Source organism: Daphnia pulicaria, chromosome 8 (genome assembly GCF_021234035.1).
Source record: "Daphnia pulicaria isolate SC F1-1A chromosome 8, SC_F0-13Bv2, whole genome shotgun sequence".
NCBI lineage: Eukaryota > Metazoa > Arthropoda > Branchiopoda > Diplostraca > Daphniidae > Daphnia > Daphnia pulicaria.
Genome location: NC_060920.1, coordinates 15,346,704 through 15,363,073, shown reverse-complemented (window position 1 = coordinate 15,363,073; position 16,370 = coordinate 15,346,704). Strand labels below are relative to the sequence as shown.

Sequence of the window (16,370 nt, the reverse complement as noted above, 5' to 3'; positions counted from 1 at the left end):
TGGAGTAGACGAATAGTTATATTAATATCGCAGCTCTCATGAATACAAATATAGATGTATATGTATGTATATATAATATCATGTCAAAATGAACGCTCGGGGTGAAACATGGGGCAGAATTTGTTATTGACCGGATAAGAAAAAGAAAAAAAATGTAATTTTATTATTCTTTCGATTATTATGATTATTATTTTTCTTTTTTTTATGCGCTAAGATTTTAAGGAGGTTTTCTTTTAGTTTTTTTTTTTTAAACACACTCACATGATCTGTACAAGAAATTTAGGAAAAGAGACACTTGCGATATATTCAACTCTTTCTGAAAATCACTCGGAACACAAAATGTTACACACAAAAAACAAAAGAATGACACTTGAAAACTGTTATTTAACAAATAATAATAAAAAAATAACAAAAATCTCCTCCCTTTTTCTTATTTGGTCTGAGCTGTATTTCACGTGACTGCACGGCCGGCTGGGACGCGGTCCGTGCAGCCTTGTCGTGTGACATGTTGAACAGAAAAAAAACGGAACAAAAAATTCAATCATTTGATATACAACAATCTTTTTGGGGGTTTGTTTTTTTAAGCGATTACAATCAATCACGATAGAAAAACAAACAAAAACACATTTTTTTCTAGATTTACATTTTTTTAAATTTTAGTTTAAATTTTTCTAAAAAACAAACACACACGGCGGAGGAGTTCACGTACATAAATGAGGAATACGAGTATATTTTAATATATTTATGTTTAATAGGGATAATGGTATATCGTCTGTAGAAAATCTTTTTTTTTTTTTGGCCATCACGTCACGAGTTGTACCTTTTTGTACAGCCACTGTGTTCCTCGCCCGGTTTAAATTTTTTGTTTTCTGTACAACATTAGATGCGTCATCGACAGAATAGCAATCATGGGAATGCTGGCCGAATGTTGGCCACCTTGTGCGCTACAAGCACCACATGGCGGGCCCTGCGTTTCCTTTTTTTCTTCTTGTTTGTTTTGTGTGTCATGGACGACAGGCCGTCCTTCCTTCTGCTTCTGGACTGGCTGTTTTTGGTGGATTCTTCTTGATTTTTTACTTATTTACACACTCGCCCCATAATCCACGATGGGGGTGGGCGGCCCGGTCGATTATTGACGTTTCTTCTTTTTCCCCTACAAACATTTGGACCTTTCGCTGGCCCGGTCTGTCTCACAATGCAACTTGTGCACAAAGTGGGACACATTTTGAATAATAGAAAACCTCGTCGTTGTCGCAAGGAAAATCTTGAAAGTCAAAACAGCCGGAAGTTGTGTGGTTTGACTGCTCAACTTGGACCGTCTTACCTTGTTGAAATTTCAAAACTCTTTGCCTCCCTTCGATAGGAATCGATAGGAATGTACATGTCATCGTGTAGCGACGACAGCCAAGTTGATTTCCCTTCGGCGGATGGATGGATGACTGGCTGGCTGGAATCTAAGCGCAACTTAATTATTGTGTTTTTATTTCTTCATTTTGAGCTCTGCATTAGTCGACGAGATTTGCCAACTGTTTCAGACGTCGGTGGCGCATTCTTCTTGGTAGCCCTCGTCAGGTGAGTCTCTGGCGAAGTGGTGATGAGATCTCTTTCCGTTGTGGGTGCCCGGCCGCTGCTGCCAGAAGCGCGGGCCTTTGGCATTTGAAACGGTGGCGATCGGACTCGACTCTGCGCTGCTGTTGGCCTTGGAACCGTAGCAGCTGCTGGACGAATTGTGGGTCTGCTGCTGCTGCTGCTGCTGCTGCTGATGGCTGTGGTGGTGGTGGATCGATGGGTCGTCACTGGGAGCAGGTGGTTGTTGTTGTTGTTCCATCGCCGCCCCCGCCGCCCCCGCCGCCATGGCTGCCAGGTGTTGAGAAGACGGTTTAGGCAAAGTGGGCGGCGGGCTGGTGCGCGGAAGACCATAATCCGGCGGGTAAGGGATAAAGTTTTGTCCGCATACGGCTTCCTGTCCCTGCTGCTGCTGGACAGGTATCCGGCAAGGCAAACTGTAACTATCGACACTGACGGCTGACTCACCAGCTTCACTCTCGCGGTCGGCGTAGGAGCCGGGCAGGAGATCTCGCGGGTTCTGGATGATTTGCCCGCTGGAATATGGGACGTAGATTTGAGGCTGGCCCGTCCTATCCATCACTGTGAGTGGCACGTGCGGCAGATGGATGGGCGATCCGATGTGCTGGCCGCTGCTGCTCCGGCTGCTACCCTGATCGATGGTCAGGTTATTGTTTGCTCCGTCAGACGTGTCCTCCTCGGACGTCGGGTTCAAGATGTGATCCCACAGGGCCGACGGGTAGAAGGAATCGGTCTGGGCGCTCTGGTAGTCACCGGCCGACGTGGCGGCCAAAATGTCGCGATCGGCCGACAGGCCGTGCGTGTGGTAGCGCCGATTGAGGGTCGAATAATCGAGCGGCGGTCCCAAATCGTAGCCGTAATTATCGGAACTGGTTCTGGCGTCGTGGATCAAATCGGGTCGGTCGCTCAGCCCGGAAGTGGTTGCGGCCGTCGTGACGACGACGACCCGGTTGGGCGACTGCGGGTTGACGAAGGCGATTTGCCCGTACTCAAGCGCCGACAAAGTGGGCGATTTGGCCGCAGACATTCCTGACATTGTCGGGCCTTGATTCAATCCGTGATTGTTGTTGCCCAGCAAAACTGCCGGACGCTGACCGCCGGCTTTACCGTTGTTGTCTTCCAGTTTGTTGGCCGATGAGCCGCCAGAGTTGGTCGAACTCCTCGTGCGGATGAGCATCAAGAGGAGGATGGCCACGACGGCGGCCAACAGGATGAAGAGGCCGGCTCCCAGTCCGGCTATTTGGGCGCCTCCCAGTCCGCCGACGACGGGCGCTTGGACGTCGACTCTGAGCGTCAGGTTGACTCTGGCCAGTCCGGCGGCGTTGGCGGCCACGCAAACGAATTCGCCGCTGTCGGTTTCTCTGGCCGGACTCAGGATGAGATAACTGGTCTTTTCGTACTTGCCGTCCTCGAGGATGATGACGGTCCGCGTCTCGTCGGACGGATATCCGGCGCCTTCGGCAGTTTCTCCGACAGGTAGCGCTTCCGGTTCGCCAGGAATGCTTCCGTTGGCCATGGGCCTGCCGCGCCACAACCAAGTGATTTCCGGCGAAGGAACGCCGCTCATCCGGCACGTCAAAGTGGCATTCTCGCCGGCCGAGGCTTCGACGTGCAGGTGCGGATGTCCGCCGCCGGCCAGCAGCGGAGCAGCTGGAAACGGAATCACTTGAGGGGCGCATGCAAAGTCGTCGACTTGGAGTTCGATCAGGGCCCGACCGGCCAGCCTTTCGGGCAGGGCGCAGGCGGCCGTGGCCGGACTGGGCACGTTGTGCTGCTGGAGCCACTCGCGCAAGTAGCGGAGTCTGCAGTCGCAAATCCATTGATTGTTTTGCAATTCCAGGCCGTGAAGTCGGCCGGGCAGCGAGGAGACGACGTCCGGTCTGAGCTCTTGCAGTCGATTGCCTCCCAGTCGCAGATGGGAGAGCTGGTCGAGTCCGTCGAATGCACCGGCCGCGAGCGTCTCGATCTGACAGTCGGACAGGTCGAGTTTGACCAGTCCAGGAGCCTGGTCGAAAGCGCCCTGCTCAATCTTCTGGATGGGATTGGAACTGAGTCTGAGCTCGCGCAATGAAACGGCATCGCGCAACGCCTCGCTGGGCACGTCCGTCAGCAAATTGTCGCTGATGTCGAGCTCAATTAGGTTGGTGAGTCCGCGCAGGGCCGTCGGGTCCACCTGGCCGATCCGACAGGAGGCCAAATAGATTTTCTGCAAGTTGAGGAGATTGGCCCTGGAGAAGGCCTCGCGCGGCAGGGTCTGCAGGTTGCTGCCGGACAGGTCCAGCACTTGAGTTTGCGGATCAATGTTGGACGGCAGGGTGATGAGGCCGCGCTGGCGGCACTCGACCGTCTGCTTGCCGCCCTTCCATTTGACGCCCGGGCAGGCTCCGGCACCTCCAGCGGCCGACATGACCACCAGCCCGGCCGTCACCATCGTCGTCCACAGCACCCAGATGGCATTCCATCTCTCGATTCCCATCATAATAGTCCACGTGCTGCTGCTTCGGCTTCTGCTGCTGCCCATGATATTTTTAGCTTTTTTAATTTCCTCCCTTCTTCTTCTTCTTCTCAGCTTTTCCCTTTTTTATTTTTTTATTTATTGGGTTGCGTCGGAGCAGACAGAAGAGGAGACCTTGTCTCGAGTGCCTTAGATATTTTTCTTTTGCCCTTTTAGTAAAAAAGGAAAAAAATAAAAAAAATATCTGCCACCAGGAAATGGAGGGTACGTCTTGCGTTATCAACCGCAGTCCATCAGGGATCTCTCTCTCTTTCCCCCTTTTTTGGGGAAATAAAAATCTAACGCACACAGAGAGAGAGAAGCTTGAAAATGAGATTGAGGGGTAGTAGTGGGCGGTGTGTCGACTCGCTTAAAATGGGGGAGAGATAGTCGCAGTCAAAAGAGGGGGGAAAAAAGAGACTTTGGACGATGATATTAAACAGAGACACTTGAACCAGCACCCTCGAGTCTGAGCGAATCGATGACGACACTTGACAATTTCAGCATCGGGGTGACTTTGCTGCCTCCTCTTTCTTTTCTTTCCTTCTTCTTTTTTTGAGATTTTATTTTGAGATTTTGTTGTGTGTGTGTGAGTCTGGAAATTTGTTTCTCGCCACTTGTGAAAATGTCCGGATGTCGGTTTTTTTTTTTTTTTTTTCGTTTCTTCTCACACAGCCGAAGCGAAACAACAAGAGGAGAGACAGTGTGCGCTGTTGAAAGAGTACACGAGCCCTAAAGAGTCAAGGCTTTTGAGGATCGAGTGCAGAGGTGAAAGGTGGGCTAAAGTTTTCCTTTGGGTTATTCCTTCCTGTTGTATGTGTCTGTGTGTGTGCGCGTCTCCTCCTCTTGCGTGTATATCCAGACGCGACGACAAACGTCTCGAGCGGAAATCAACTTCTTCTTCTTCTTCTTCTTCTCACAACAAGCACAAACACAGAGACACACATTCACTCGCACACACAAACACTCGTGGGTCGGGAAAGAAAAAAAGAAATGGAGGGGGGGCTGCTGCCGAATTCTTTTTCTTTGATTCTCAGTCGCCCTCTGCTCTCTCTAGTACTTCATTACGACGCTCGTCGTAGCCGAAAGAAGAAGAAGAAAAACGGCCTCGAGGGAGCGACAGGAAGTTGAAGAAGAAGAAGCACCAAATAATAATAATAACAACGTCGTCTGAACGGGGGGGAGGGGAGGAAATAAAAAAATAAAAAAGGAAAATGGGTAACTTCACTGGCAGATGTCCGTCAACCGACGCCAATAGATTTCGGCCGTCGTCGAGCGTGTCAGTCAATGTGTCGCACTTGTTCGCGGTCGATTTCACTCAAGTGAATCGACTGAATTTGTGAATAACCCAAAAATTTGTCTTTTTTCTTTCGATCGAGTACAACAAAACTGCTGAGTAGAGAGGGAGGGGGAGTAAGTGATGGGCGTCAAACAAACTGGAGTGTCTTGTGTGTTGGGTGTAGCACTTTTGGGCTACGTGAAAATCGTAGCGGAAGCTCATCCGCAGTCGGTGAGCAGCGAGCGCGGAGACGAGACTGATGTTGCACTTGGGTCGGCAGGTTCCTTTTCCCCTCCACAAAAGCCCCCCCACACGCTAAGGACCACCTCCTTTTTCCGAGCCTCCTCCTCCCCAATTTAACCCAACCGACGCTGCAGCTGCGGTGGCCGCCGTTCCGTAGGGCAGCCCATGGCAGCAGCAGCCCCAGCGTCGTCATTTTGTTGCACTAATCTTCGCTTGACGTTCGTTCAGTTTTTCTTCTCTGCTCATATCCTTCCTTTCTCTTTTTAGATTTTTCTTTCTTCCCTACTCCTTTTTTTTGGGTTGTTGTGTGTACTGTGATTATTGTTATTATTACTATTATTCCGTTCCTTTTGACTTGTTCTTCTTCTGCTTCTTCTTCTTCTTCGGGCCGTCGTGCGTTCGCATCCGGCCCAACCCTCCTCCTCTCCCCGCCATTATCTTTCCTCGACTTTTTGCGAGTCTGAAGAAAAGCAGCTCGGAAGGTGCACACTGGCGCGGTGTGTCGTCGACAAGGAACCGGCAAAGACAAAAGATTGTTTAGCTTCTATTATTTCTCGAGCTATATACCCCCAACTACATTCTACAAAAGTCAAAGTCTAAAAAGAAGAAAACAAAAAAAAATAAAAAACCAAAAATAAAATAAAGACGTGGTTTTTGTTTTGATCTCCTTTTATGCTGTGTGCATTTGTCCTGCTGCACACATGTGTATACTACTATCCCCGGTCGTCCTAGTCATCGTCCTTATTTTGGCCGGGGTGGTCGGGAATGCCCTTATGTTGGTGGCCCAACTTTTAGATTTTATATGAAAAAAGAAGAAAGAAAAAGGATAGGGAAATCCTTTGCCAACAATGGATACGGGGGCTTTGCGTATACGTCCGCAACTCGTTCATTATCTGCATCGTTTTTTTTTCTTTTGGCATTGAGATGGACAAAAAAAAATAATATACCAAAAACACACAACACACACAGAGTCCCGGCCGCCGTGTGTGTGTGCATTTGACGTTATGACTGGAACACATGCGCCAGAACCATTGCCAATCGCAGAGAGTTACCTTCGAGTTTCCCTTAGTTACAACGACGTCGAAAATTGTAAATCCATTCCCTTTACTTCTCTCTCCCCCCAACCACCCTTCCTTGATTATAGAAATTAACATTCCAATTTCACGCGGTGGCCACCGAAATTGCGTCTCATTTTTTTTTCCTCTCCTGTCAATGTTGCGGTGGATGGTTGTTTTTTTTTAGAGAGAGAGCCGCGGAGTGTAGGGAATTTTCTATTTTTCTTGATTTATTTGTTTTTGTGTGTGTGTGTGAGCGCGCCGATTTCTAGGCAGCGGAATAAATAAGAGCCCAGCTCGTCTGTTTGGACGCCGCGTGCCGTAGACGATCGATTGTTCACTCAGAACACGGTGTAGTATAGTATACCGGGAGAGAGAGAGAGAGAGAGAGAGCTCGTTAAATCCGTTACGATGAGGAATATATCGTAAGGGGGCGGTGGTATGTTGTTCCACAATGGCTCTGCTAGTCTCTCTACTTTTTTTCGCTTTTGTTGTTATTATTCTTTTTTTTTTTTTTTTTTTCCTTTTTCCCCGGATAGGTAGTAACATGCGTATGTATCTCGATACTTTACACACAAAAGAGTAGGGAGTGTACGTCGATAAAAGGCAGCACATCCTGTACCGCCATTATTTTTTTTTAACGGATAAAACAAAAACCGATTCGCTGCTGCTGCTGTTGCTGCCTCCTCTCTTTTCTGCGTGATGATCTTTTGCCTTGTATACTAGACTCTGCTCGCTAACGATGACATGCCAAAAGGAAAATTAACTAAAGCCGTTTTTCTTTTTTTCTTTTAGTCCCGTTAAAAAGCCAAGGGCTCAATCCGCTGCGAGGCGAGGACCGTTTTTCATTTCTTGTTTTATTTCTTCTTGTTTTATTCACGTTAGATTCGTGTAGACTAAATGAGTCGTATCGTTTTATTACGACTTGATTGCGAGGAGGAGGAATATCATCCGGCATTTCCGCTAGTCGCTGCTGCTCGGTGTCTAATTCTTGCACGCCGATAGTATTACAAATAACAGTCACGAGAGAACCCGCAAAATACTCGACTGCTATCGATGTGATGTGAGAGAGTGAGTCATGTTTTATTCGTCCTCCTTTTTCATCCAGTTTGTGCTTTTTCTCTCCTTTCTTTTGGCCGAATGATGATATGATCCAATCGCCATCTCATCATCTGTTCCTGTTAGACGCCTCCTTGTATATTTTTTGAGTTTTTTTTTTTTGCCCCGTTTGTCTTTTGTTTCTTTTTGACGTCATGCATGATGAATGAACGAAATAGTTTGCCATCATTTCTTATATCTTGACAACGAGGCGAAGTGCAGGGGAGAAGAAGGGAGAGAAAAAAAAAGTGAAATTGTTGTTGATCTTTTTTTCTTTTTCTTGTCCACAATTGCCATGGCATGGCGCAACTGTTTTCGGAATTGAATTTCGGGACGGGAGTCTCTCTTGTAGTATTCTTTTGCCCAATCTATTTGTCTTCTTTTCTTCTTTTTTTCTAAAAAGCTATTAGATGGAGGAATCGTATTCGTTTTCATCCCTTGGGTTTGAATAATTGAACCAGCAACAACACAACAAGAAAAGGCCAAGAAAAATGGAAGGAGAATAAAGTTTTTTGAATGTGTCTGGGCTCCCCCACGTTTCCCGGGGTGCTGTTTTTTTATCAACCCCACCAAGTCTCAGGTGGAAATAGGAAGGCGAGTGTCTGCTGTGTCTAGTGTGTACTGAGACCGCCCGTCACGACCGCAACTCCTTATCTCTCCATTTCTTCTGCGCTTCGTTTCCTTTTCTTTTCTTGAAAGAAAAAAAAAGACAAAACAAAATAACAAAACATGGAATACATTAGACGTGTTTTTCCAGACCTTCGCTTTACATTTTGCGCGTTCGGTTGGAGTACGACGGGCGCAGAGGAATGTCTGCCTGCTGCTGCTGCTGCTGCTGCTGTTACATTACATCTCTGACCCGTCATGTCTATATCTCCTGCTCCCTTTTCTATTTTTATTTTTCTTCCTTCCGACGCCGTAGCCTCTCTTTGCTGTTGCTGCCTACCATCAGTCCATTAGATAAGCCCATCGTTTTACATATGTGCATGATCACTTTGATCTCTTTTGCCTTGGGTCCCTTGTGGGCCTTGTCTTCTTTTGATGCAACTTTGAAAACGCGAGTCGCGTGTCATACCGCACTGCCGTAAAATTTTGAGTCCCAGAAAATGCTGGATCTTACCAATTTCTTAAGTTTCGGATCGATGCTCCTTGTGCCTAGTCTGTGTGTGTGTGTGTGTCTGTGTGTGTGTCTATGTGTGTGTCTATGTGTGTGGAATTCTGTTTTATTTCCACGAGCGGTTGCAAACGGCGCTCGGCTACCTACACCTACCTAGTCATCCACCCGAGTTCTTCCGCAGCAACAATGCAGTCCGGGGGTAGACGTCCCCGATCCTTTTTTATTTTTTTCTCTCTCTCCTACACTATACAAGAGCGTGCGGAACGCAATGTGGCCACGACGCTCAGCGTGGCGTCGGACCTTTTTTTCTTCTTCTTTTATACGCACCTTTTTGAAAGTTGAAGTAACTTCTTTTTGTGTGTGTGTGTGTTGCTGCTGCTGGCCGCGTCCATTTGGTAATCTACAGGCACCCGGCAACGACTGACTGTTGATGTTGTTGCCCTGTCACGAAAGATATTATTTTCTTTTTTTTACTATGAACAGACGTAACACCACATAAGTCATTGATGTATTCTGCCTCGGATAAGGGGCAATACGTTGACTCGTAAGCATGGAACGGGGGGAGTCGTGCTCGAACGATCGAGTGCACCGAGGAACATTTTATTTATTTTTTTTATTTTTTTTTTCAATACTTGGCATCGGTCGATGCTATTCTCTCTCTATTTTCGCTATGCAATAATAATCCAAATTTTTTTTCCTTCTTCTCTTTTTCATTCGTCTAAGGTCTGTGCGTTTCAAAGTCAGCCAGATGGCTCGTTCTCCACGCCCTTCTCCAGTTCCTCTCCTCCGCCAGCATCCCTTACAAATGGCATTCGAGGAAACGTGGGATGAAAGCCCACGTTAGTTACGTAGGGAGGTTAGTTTCAATCCGCGTATTTCTGTATTATTACTATCCCCGCGGTTCGATGTCGGTCGATTGCGCCATTTGGTTGTTGTCAGTTTTTTTAGATTATAAACGGTTCAAATTGTGTGTGTGTGAGGGCACAGTGTACACACATACGCAGTGTGTCACTCTCTCTCACTCTGCGTCGATGGCGTGAAAAGCCTCGTTGGGAAAAACTGCGCTGACAAGTGAGTTATTAATCGGTTCGGCTCGGATGTATTTTGAATGGTGGACGTCAGCGGGAGTTTCGTGACTTTTACACGCACACGCTCACCTCTGGCAATGACGCCACCTCCACGGCGAGAAGCGCACAATTTTCGCTTCCCCCCCCCCTCCATCGTTTTTTTTTTCTCTTACCATGTTTGTATCCCACTTTTGCTGACTAATACCCCCGTCCGTCGCTGGCGTAGATGGCAATGAGTGGGAGAAAAGGGAAATATGAAATATTCATCGAACACGATACTCTTTTTTCTTCTTTCTGTTTGTCTGTCCTCCGCCACCGTCGTCGTCGTCGTGCGGTTTGTGGGAACCGCGGCAGTTGTAACGGATCAGGAGCAGTTAGAGGGGGGAAACGGTTTTTTCTTCCTTTTTTCTTATTCAAGGGGGAGACGGCGATGGATCTGAGGTGTCGTCAGCGGTGTAGCGAGGATCGTTTTATTTGTATTTATTTCTATTTTTATTTTCCCGAGTTCTCCTTGTATCGCCGAAACCGATATTACAGATAGAGGAGCGGAGCCGAGTCCCCCTTTTCAAATTCACTTGGTCCGTACCCAACCACATCCTGCGACTGGCGGCGGTGAACGGCAATGAGCCGCTTCGTCCACTTAACGCCGAAGATGAAAGACTAGAAGGCGAAGGCAAATAAATGAAGGCAGGAAAGTTTGTGCAGTTTCAGCTCGGATAACTCTTTCCGAAATGGGTGTGAGAGAGAGAAAGAGAAAAAAAAAAGAAATATGGAAATTGGATATCTGCAACTTATATAGATATCCCTCCGCCCGTTCTCAGTCACGCATATCGACAACACCGTACACAACACACACAACCACCTTTTCTATATTTATAGAACACGAAAACAAGACGTCTAGTTGGCGGGACAGGGGGAAAAAAATACAAAACAAAAATAAAAGGGTAGACGCATTGCAATAGAAATATCAACACGAGATTTTTCTTTTTTGTTTTGTTTTCTTATTATTTAACAGCTACAACCTAACCAACCACGCTGGGTGTGTGTGTGTGTGTGTGTGTTTAGAGACGAGAGCGATGAGAAACAGCTTAAGTTGCGGGGTGCGGATATTTAGCCGGCGATATAGAAACTTGTGTTTGAGTGCGACACACGAGAGCTTTGCAAAGTTTCTGGTGAACGCGAGAGGAGGGATTTAACGTTGTCTTGGAGATTGTCACCGTGCCACTGCTCAACACTGCCACGTGTGTATACTCATACATGTTGTATAGAGGGACTTTTTTTTTTCGGTAGAGGTTGTTTCACGGTGTACACGGAATATTTCCTCTAATCCCCTACCACCACCACCGCGCACATCGTTTGCCCGTCAAAGGGAATCTCTCTCTCTCTCTCTCTCTCTCTCTCTCTCTGTTGCTGGTCCGGGTGAAATTGACGCAATGAGAGATCAGGTGCTATTTGCCATGTTGTTGAAATTTCCAACTCCCACTCCCAACTCCCCCCCGGTGATCCCCTACCACTCTCGTAACGGCGTCTGCATTTGTTTGTGCAAAGTCTTGGCCGCCGCTGTCGTCGTCAACATCATTTCGCCGCAATATAACCGACCCATACATGTACTTGCGTGTGCTCTCCATATAGATCTCTCTCTCTCTCTGCATTATGTAAGTACTTTGATCGACCCGGGCCATAGCGTCGTTAAAATTTAAAAAATAATAAAAAAAAAAAAAGGGAAACCGCTTCTTTTTTGCGTGTGTGTATGTGTGTGGTGCCACACACAGTTCATGTTGTGTATGTACAAACAGGCCTGCTTCTTTTCCTTTTTTTTAGGGGGGGGGGGGGGGGGCAGTGAAGTGGGGTTAACCCCCCGTCTCGTGTGCCACGATATTGATTTCAAATATGAAAAGCATTTCGCTCGCCTTTTTTAACGGCCAATTCCGAGGGACTGGCCCTTGGCCGACTTGTTTGTGTGAACTGGCGTATTGGCGCTCTGATGAATTGCCAAACCCCAAAAGTGTCGCTGTGTGCGTATGTGTGTCTGCACATACGCTCGGCAAACAAAGTGCTGTTATGGCCAAGCAACTATATACAGTATTTATGAAAGGAGGGAGGGAGGGAGAGAGGCCCAAGACTTCTTTTTGGGGAGGGTGAAAAATTCTTGGGGTGCATTTTATACATTGTTTTTGCGGCCGTCCGCTCTTCCTTCTGTCGGCGCAATGACACAACAGCTGTCGTTCAAAACATTTTTTTTTAATTATTATTATTCCCTAATAAAAAATAAAAAAAAACTAAACTAAAAACTTGTAATTTGAAAAAAAAAGGAAAAAGTATCCGCGCCATATGCAGCGTATAAACGGAGGGAATCACGGCCATGTCTACTCCATACTTAGCGGAACCGTTTTGGGGGAGCTCTAAAGGGGCGGTCATATAAATATATTTTTACAAGGAAATATATCGTGTTGTTCGAGTTCCAACATGCTCTCCAAAACATTTATGGGAGAGTAGATGATGATTTGTCGAGTAAAGGTTTTTGTGGATAAAAAAAAAGGTTGGTGGGGGGGATAGAGAGAAAAAAGTTTCCGGGGAGAGATACCGTAACCGTTACACGGGCTGTGTACAGCAGTGTAGTGTACTATAGACCACTTACAGTGAACTATCCCGTGGATTGATATTGATGGATGGTTGACACTGCTAAACGATTTGGGCTGGCTGTTTAGATTCTGGGGATTTCTCCCCTTTCTCCATCGATCTCGCTTCCTGTGTGTATAGGCCGCCTATCACGTTGATTATGTGAATCTTTTTTTTTTATTTATTTATTTTTTTTTTCTGGCTAACACGAAAGGTAACATGGCGTGGAAAATTTTCTAGACTAAACATGATACATTTAGGCGCTACTTGTGTTTATTTTTCATTTATATTTTGGGGGATTAATGCGTAATTGGATTGAAAAGAAAGCAGCGGGATCAGCTTACAAACGTAATCCGTTTAAATGCTATGAATCGTCTGCTATTGTTCGCTGGAATTAGAAAGGATCTGCTGATGTGTCGAGTCGACATGTCTTACTTGACTTATTCTGCTTCATATTCTTTATTTCCGGCTCTCTCTCTCTCTTTCTCTCTCTTTCTCTCTCTCGCATACATATTTCCTCGGCTGGTTCTTATCTCCAGCCACTGGAAATGAACGATCGTTGTTCTCCCCCACCATCCTATTCCTATGCTCGACTGTTATTCATAATAGAAGCGCGTTCAACTGTCTTTTGTCTTTCTATGATAGCAGGCAATTATTCAGTGTCTATTCTCCCAAGAGTTTCTTCGCTCCTATTATCTTTGATGAACGTTAGAGGCGATGCGTAGTAGTAGTATAGTCGTAGTATTCATCAGTTTATTCCCCCAGATATTCTGTTAACTCTTCGCGCTAAACGTCAGCTCGACCTACTCACACACACACACACACACACACATGGTAGCGGGCGTGTAACCTTCGGTTGCGGACCCAACAATCGCAAGCTCCATCTCATTGTCTCATCTCTTTTGTATCTCGACTCTGAGATATCTTGTGCGCCGCATCCGCGCTTCCGCAAACCTACACATCACGCAATGTAGTGGACTTTTGGGGGGTTCCCCTCAGGGCTCCGGCTCTAACCGAATAACGTCGGTGCCCTTTGCACGCGCCTTATGCTCAGACTTGAAGATTACGACTTGAAATTAACAAAGAATCGGGAGAGAGAGAGAGTGAAAGAGAGAAAAAGAAGAAAAGTTTTGTCAATTTTTAATTTGCTGTGGTGTTTTGCATACTACGCGCACAAGAAAACGATGCGTATGGAAAACGGGGAGAGGGGGCGTCGACTGAAATGTGATAGCTTAGGACTTATCACGATGACGGTGGCCGAGTCAACCGCGAACCCAGATAGTACACACAAGGCCATAAACGAGCGTCAGAAACTAAAAGTTGTCAATGGCGACAACCGACAAGTATTGTGCGGATTAGCATAATACCATCCCCTGCCATCATGCAAACACAAATATTAAACAAGGAAATATTTTATTTGTGTTGATTCTAGAAATCTGGGGGTGGGGGCGAGTTTATTCCGTTGGGAACGCGTCGCCGAGCGTGAAATCAGACTCTCTCTCTCTCTCTCTCTTTTAGTGACTGAAAAATATTTGGCCCTGTTTTGTTTATCTTTTTCGACAAATTTGCTGGTTTTGATATTCCAGTCGCTCCCCTGTATAGTGCCATCACTTTGGAGTAGCTTTTTTTTTTTCTTTTTAAATATTAATATTATTGTTTGGCTCATAAATAAAATCAGAATAAAAAAAGCGAAAGACACTTAGATCCTTCAAATTTCCTGTTGAAATGCACTCTACGAGTGTGTGTCTCTGTCTGTCGAGAGCTCTTGCATTATGCAAGATCATGGCCTGACTTTTTTTTTTTATTATTGGATTCAGCGTAGGATGCGTGAAGTCACGGCTTTATTTTTTCTTCTTCTTTGACCCAAATAGCTGGTCAAACGCTAAAAATTGCTGAATTGCTGCCAGCTTTATTGCAATTTCATCATTTAACATCGCCGTGTGTGAATCTCTTGTCTGAAAGACCCTGTGCTTGTCGGATGGAATTCTCAAGTTTTCGCCAGGAGGTTAGTAAGTTGTGTTCGTTACAGCGCCCCGTAGGTATTGATTCGATTGAGCTAGTGTTTACCTTGGGAAACTGTAAAAAATTCATAGCAAGAAAACAAAAGGTTCTTGTGAGAAAAAGGAAGAAGAGAGAATAAGGATCGATTAAAAAAGAAGTAAAAAAACAATCGAAAACCAGGAAAAGGTACCCAACACTCCCGTCTACTTCCGAGTTGCTGTTAGTTTTGAAAAATTCCCGGGGCGGTTGAACGAGAGCAAAGTTTTATTTGATATCACGGTTCTTTTGTTTTGTTAGTGAATTTCACTTAGGGATGATCCGCGATATGGAAACTTTAGTTTCAACTACACTCGCATATGTAACAGCCAACAGGCAAGGCAAAGCAGGCAGGGCTGGCTGGCAGCAGCCGCACATGGCCGAGAACAAGAGGATCCTTGTTACTAGTTAAATAACACAGAAGCGACCGTCTAGTCATTTATGCATTGACGTCAAACATTTAGAGGTTGAAACCCCCCCACTTAGAAGGCTCCTGCCGCTCTGCCTTTTTGGCCGAGGCGCCCAACTGGGGCGCCGCAGACATTTGAACTATTCTCTCGATTGCGGACTATGCTCAACTGAATATTACAATGTACATTGTAATATTGAGATGAAAGACGTGGTCGCTGGATAATAGAGGTCGAGACCTTTAAACAGGATCCTATATAACTTGCCCGTTTTCTTCCCGGTCCCGGTCCCGGTCGCTTTCGCAGCCCATTTGATTCAATTGATCGACCTTGCTTTCGGATAAACCCGTAGAGCTTTATCTACTTTAGATATTTAATAATCGCGTCAGTCTGGCGCGCACAAACTGTGTACGCAGCGGCGGCGGTGGCCCCCTGTCCAGTAAATGGAAAACTCTTCGGGGACTGTCAGGAGCGTTCATTGTTGACGTCTGTGTAACCAATCAAGCGACGAAATTCCTGTTTCGTTGTCGCCGATTGCACCCCGGTGGACGGTTGGGGGATCGGGTCTGAAAGGCATTGAATCATTTCTACTTTCGAGTGTTATTGTTATTCTTCTAGTGTGCCATGGCGGCATCGCCTTGGCCATGGTGAGAGGAGCGAAGGAGTGGGGGCGGATGGAGAGACTGCACTCCATTCTGCGTTGCTGAAGACTCTGGAGGACCCGAAAAGAATGGTGGGTCATCAGTCAACAGTCGAGTTGTAGATCATGGACGACAGAGCTGATTTTTGTCGCGCCTCCTTTCTTCTCGACGAACCCCACCCCTGGTGGCAGGCCGCCTTGCCTTGCACTGACCTATGCACGCACGTCCTTCCACATAATCGATTGTGCCGGTGGTGCTCTATTTTCTCCGTGTGGTTTCAATCTATTATCAAAGACCCGAAAGATCAATCGTGGAAGTAGTGTTAGTTGTTCCGTCGAATATCCTCCATCCCTCCTCCCCGAAAGAAGAAGAAAGTTGGGCGCAAATTGAAGCGGAAGAATGCGAACCCGCCCAACCCGGTACTCCGTTCCGTTTTCAAATTTGGAACCAATTAAGAGCAACTCATTAGATTTCGAGTCACACTGACATTTTTGGGTTGTTGTTATTTTCCCCCACTTCGCTCTGCTTCTAATTTATGAATGGAGGATGAAACTCTACAACTGCTCAGCCAAAATGATCAGCGCTTTGTTAATATTGTCTGGCGGTGGAAAATAAGTGAATGTAGTGGAAAAAGAATGCGGATATTCATTGATTGTTAAAGCAGTTGAGAGGAATGTGGGGCGATCGATGTTTTCAACGGTGAAAGTGGCTCGTCTTTTCGACGCC

General features: G+C 46.3%; 1 protein-coding gene across 1 annotated transcript; it reads right to left on the bottom strand.

The window, feature by feature from the left end:
- LOC124312707 lies at positions 1-5,607 on the bottom strand. The gene has a single exon (XM_046777201.1). The coding sequence runs from the start codon at positions 4,106-4,108 to the stop codon at positions 1,532-1,534; it is 2,577 nt and encodes an 858-aa protein (XP_046633157.1). The 5' UTR covers positions 4,109-5,607; the 3' UTR covers positions 1-1,531.
- Positions 5,608-16,370: the final 10,763 nt, after the last annotated feature.

What these genes read in the sequence shown, in the direction of transcription:
- LOC124312707 (XM_046777201.1), bottom strand. Translation starts at nt 4,108, where the DNA reads ATGGGCAGCAGCAGAAGCCGAAGCAGCAGCACGTGGACTATTATGATG.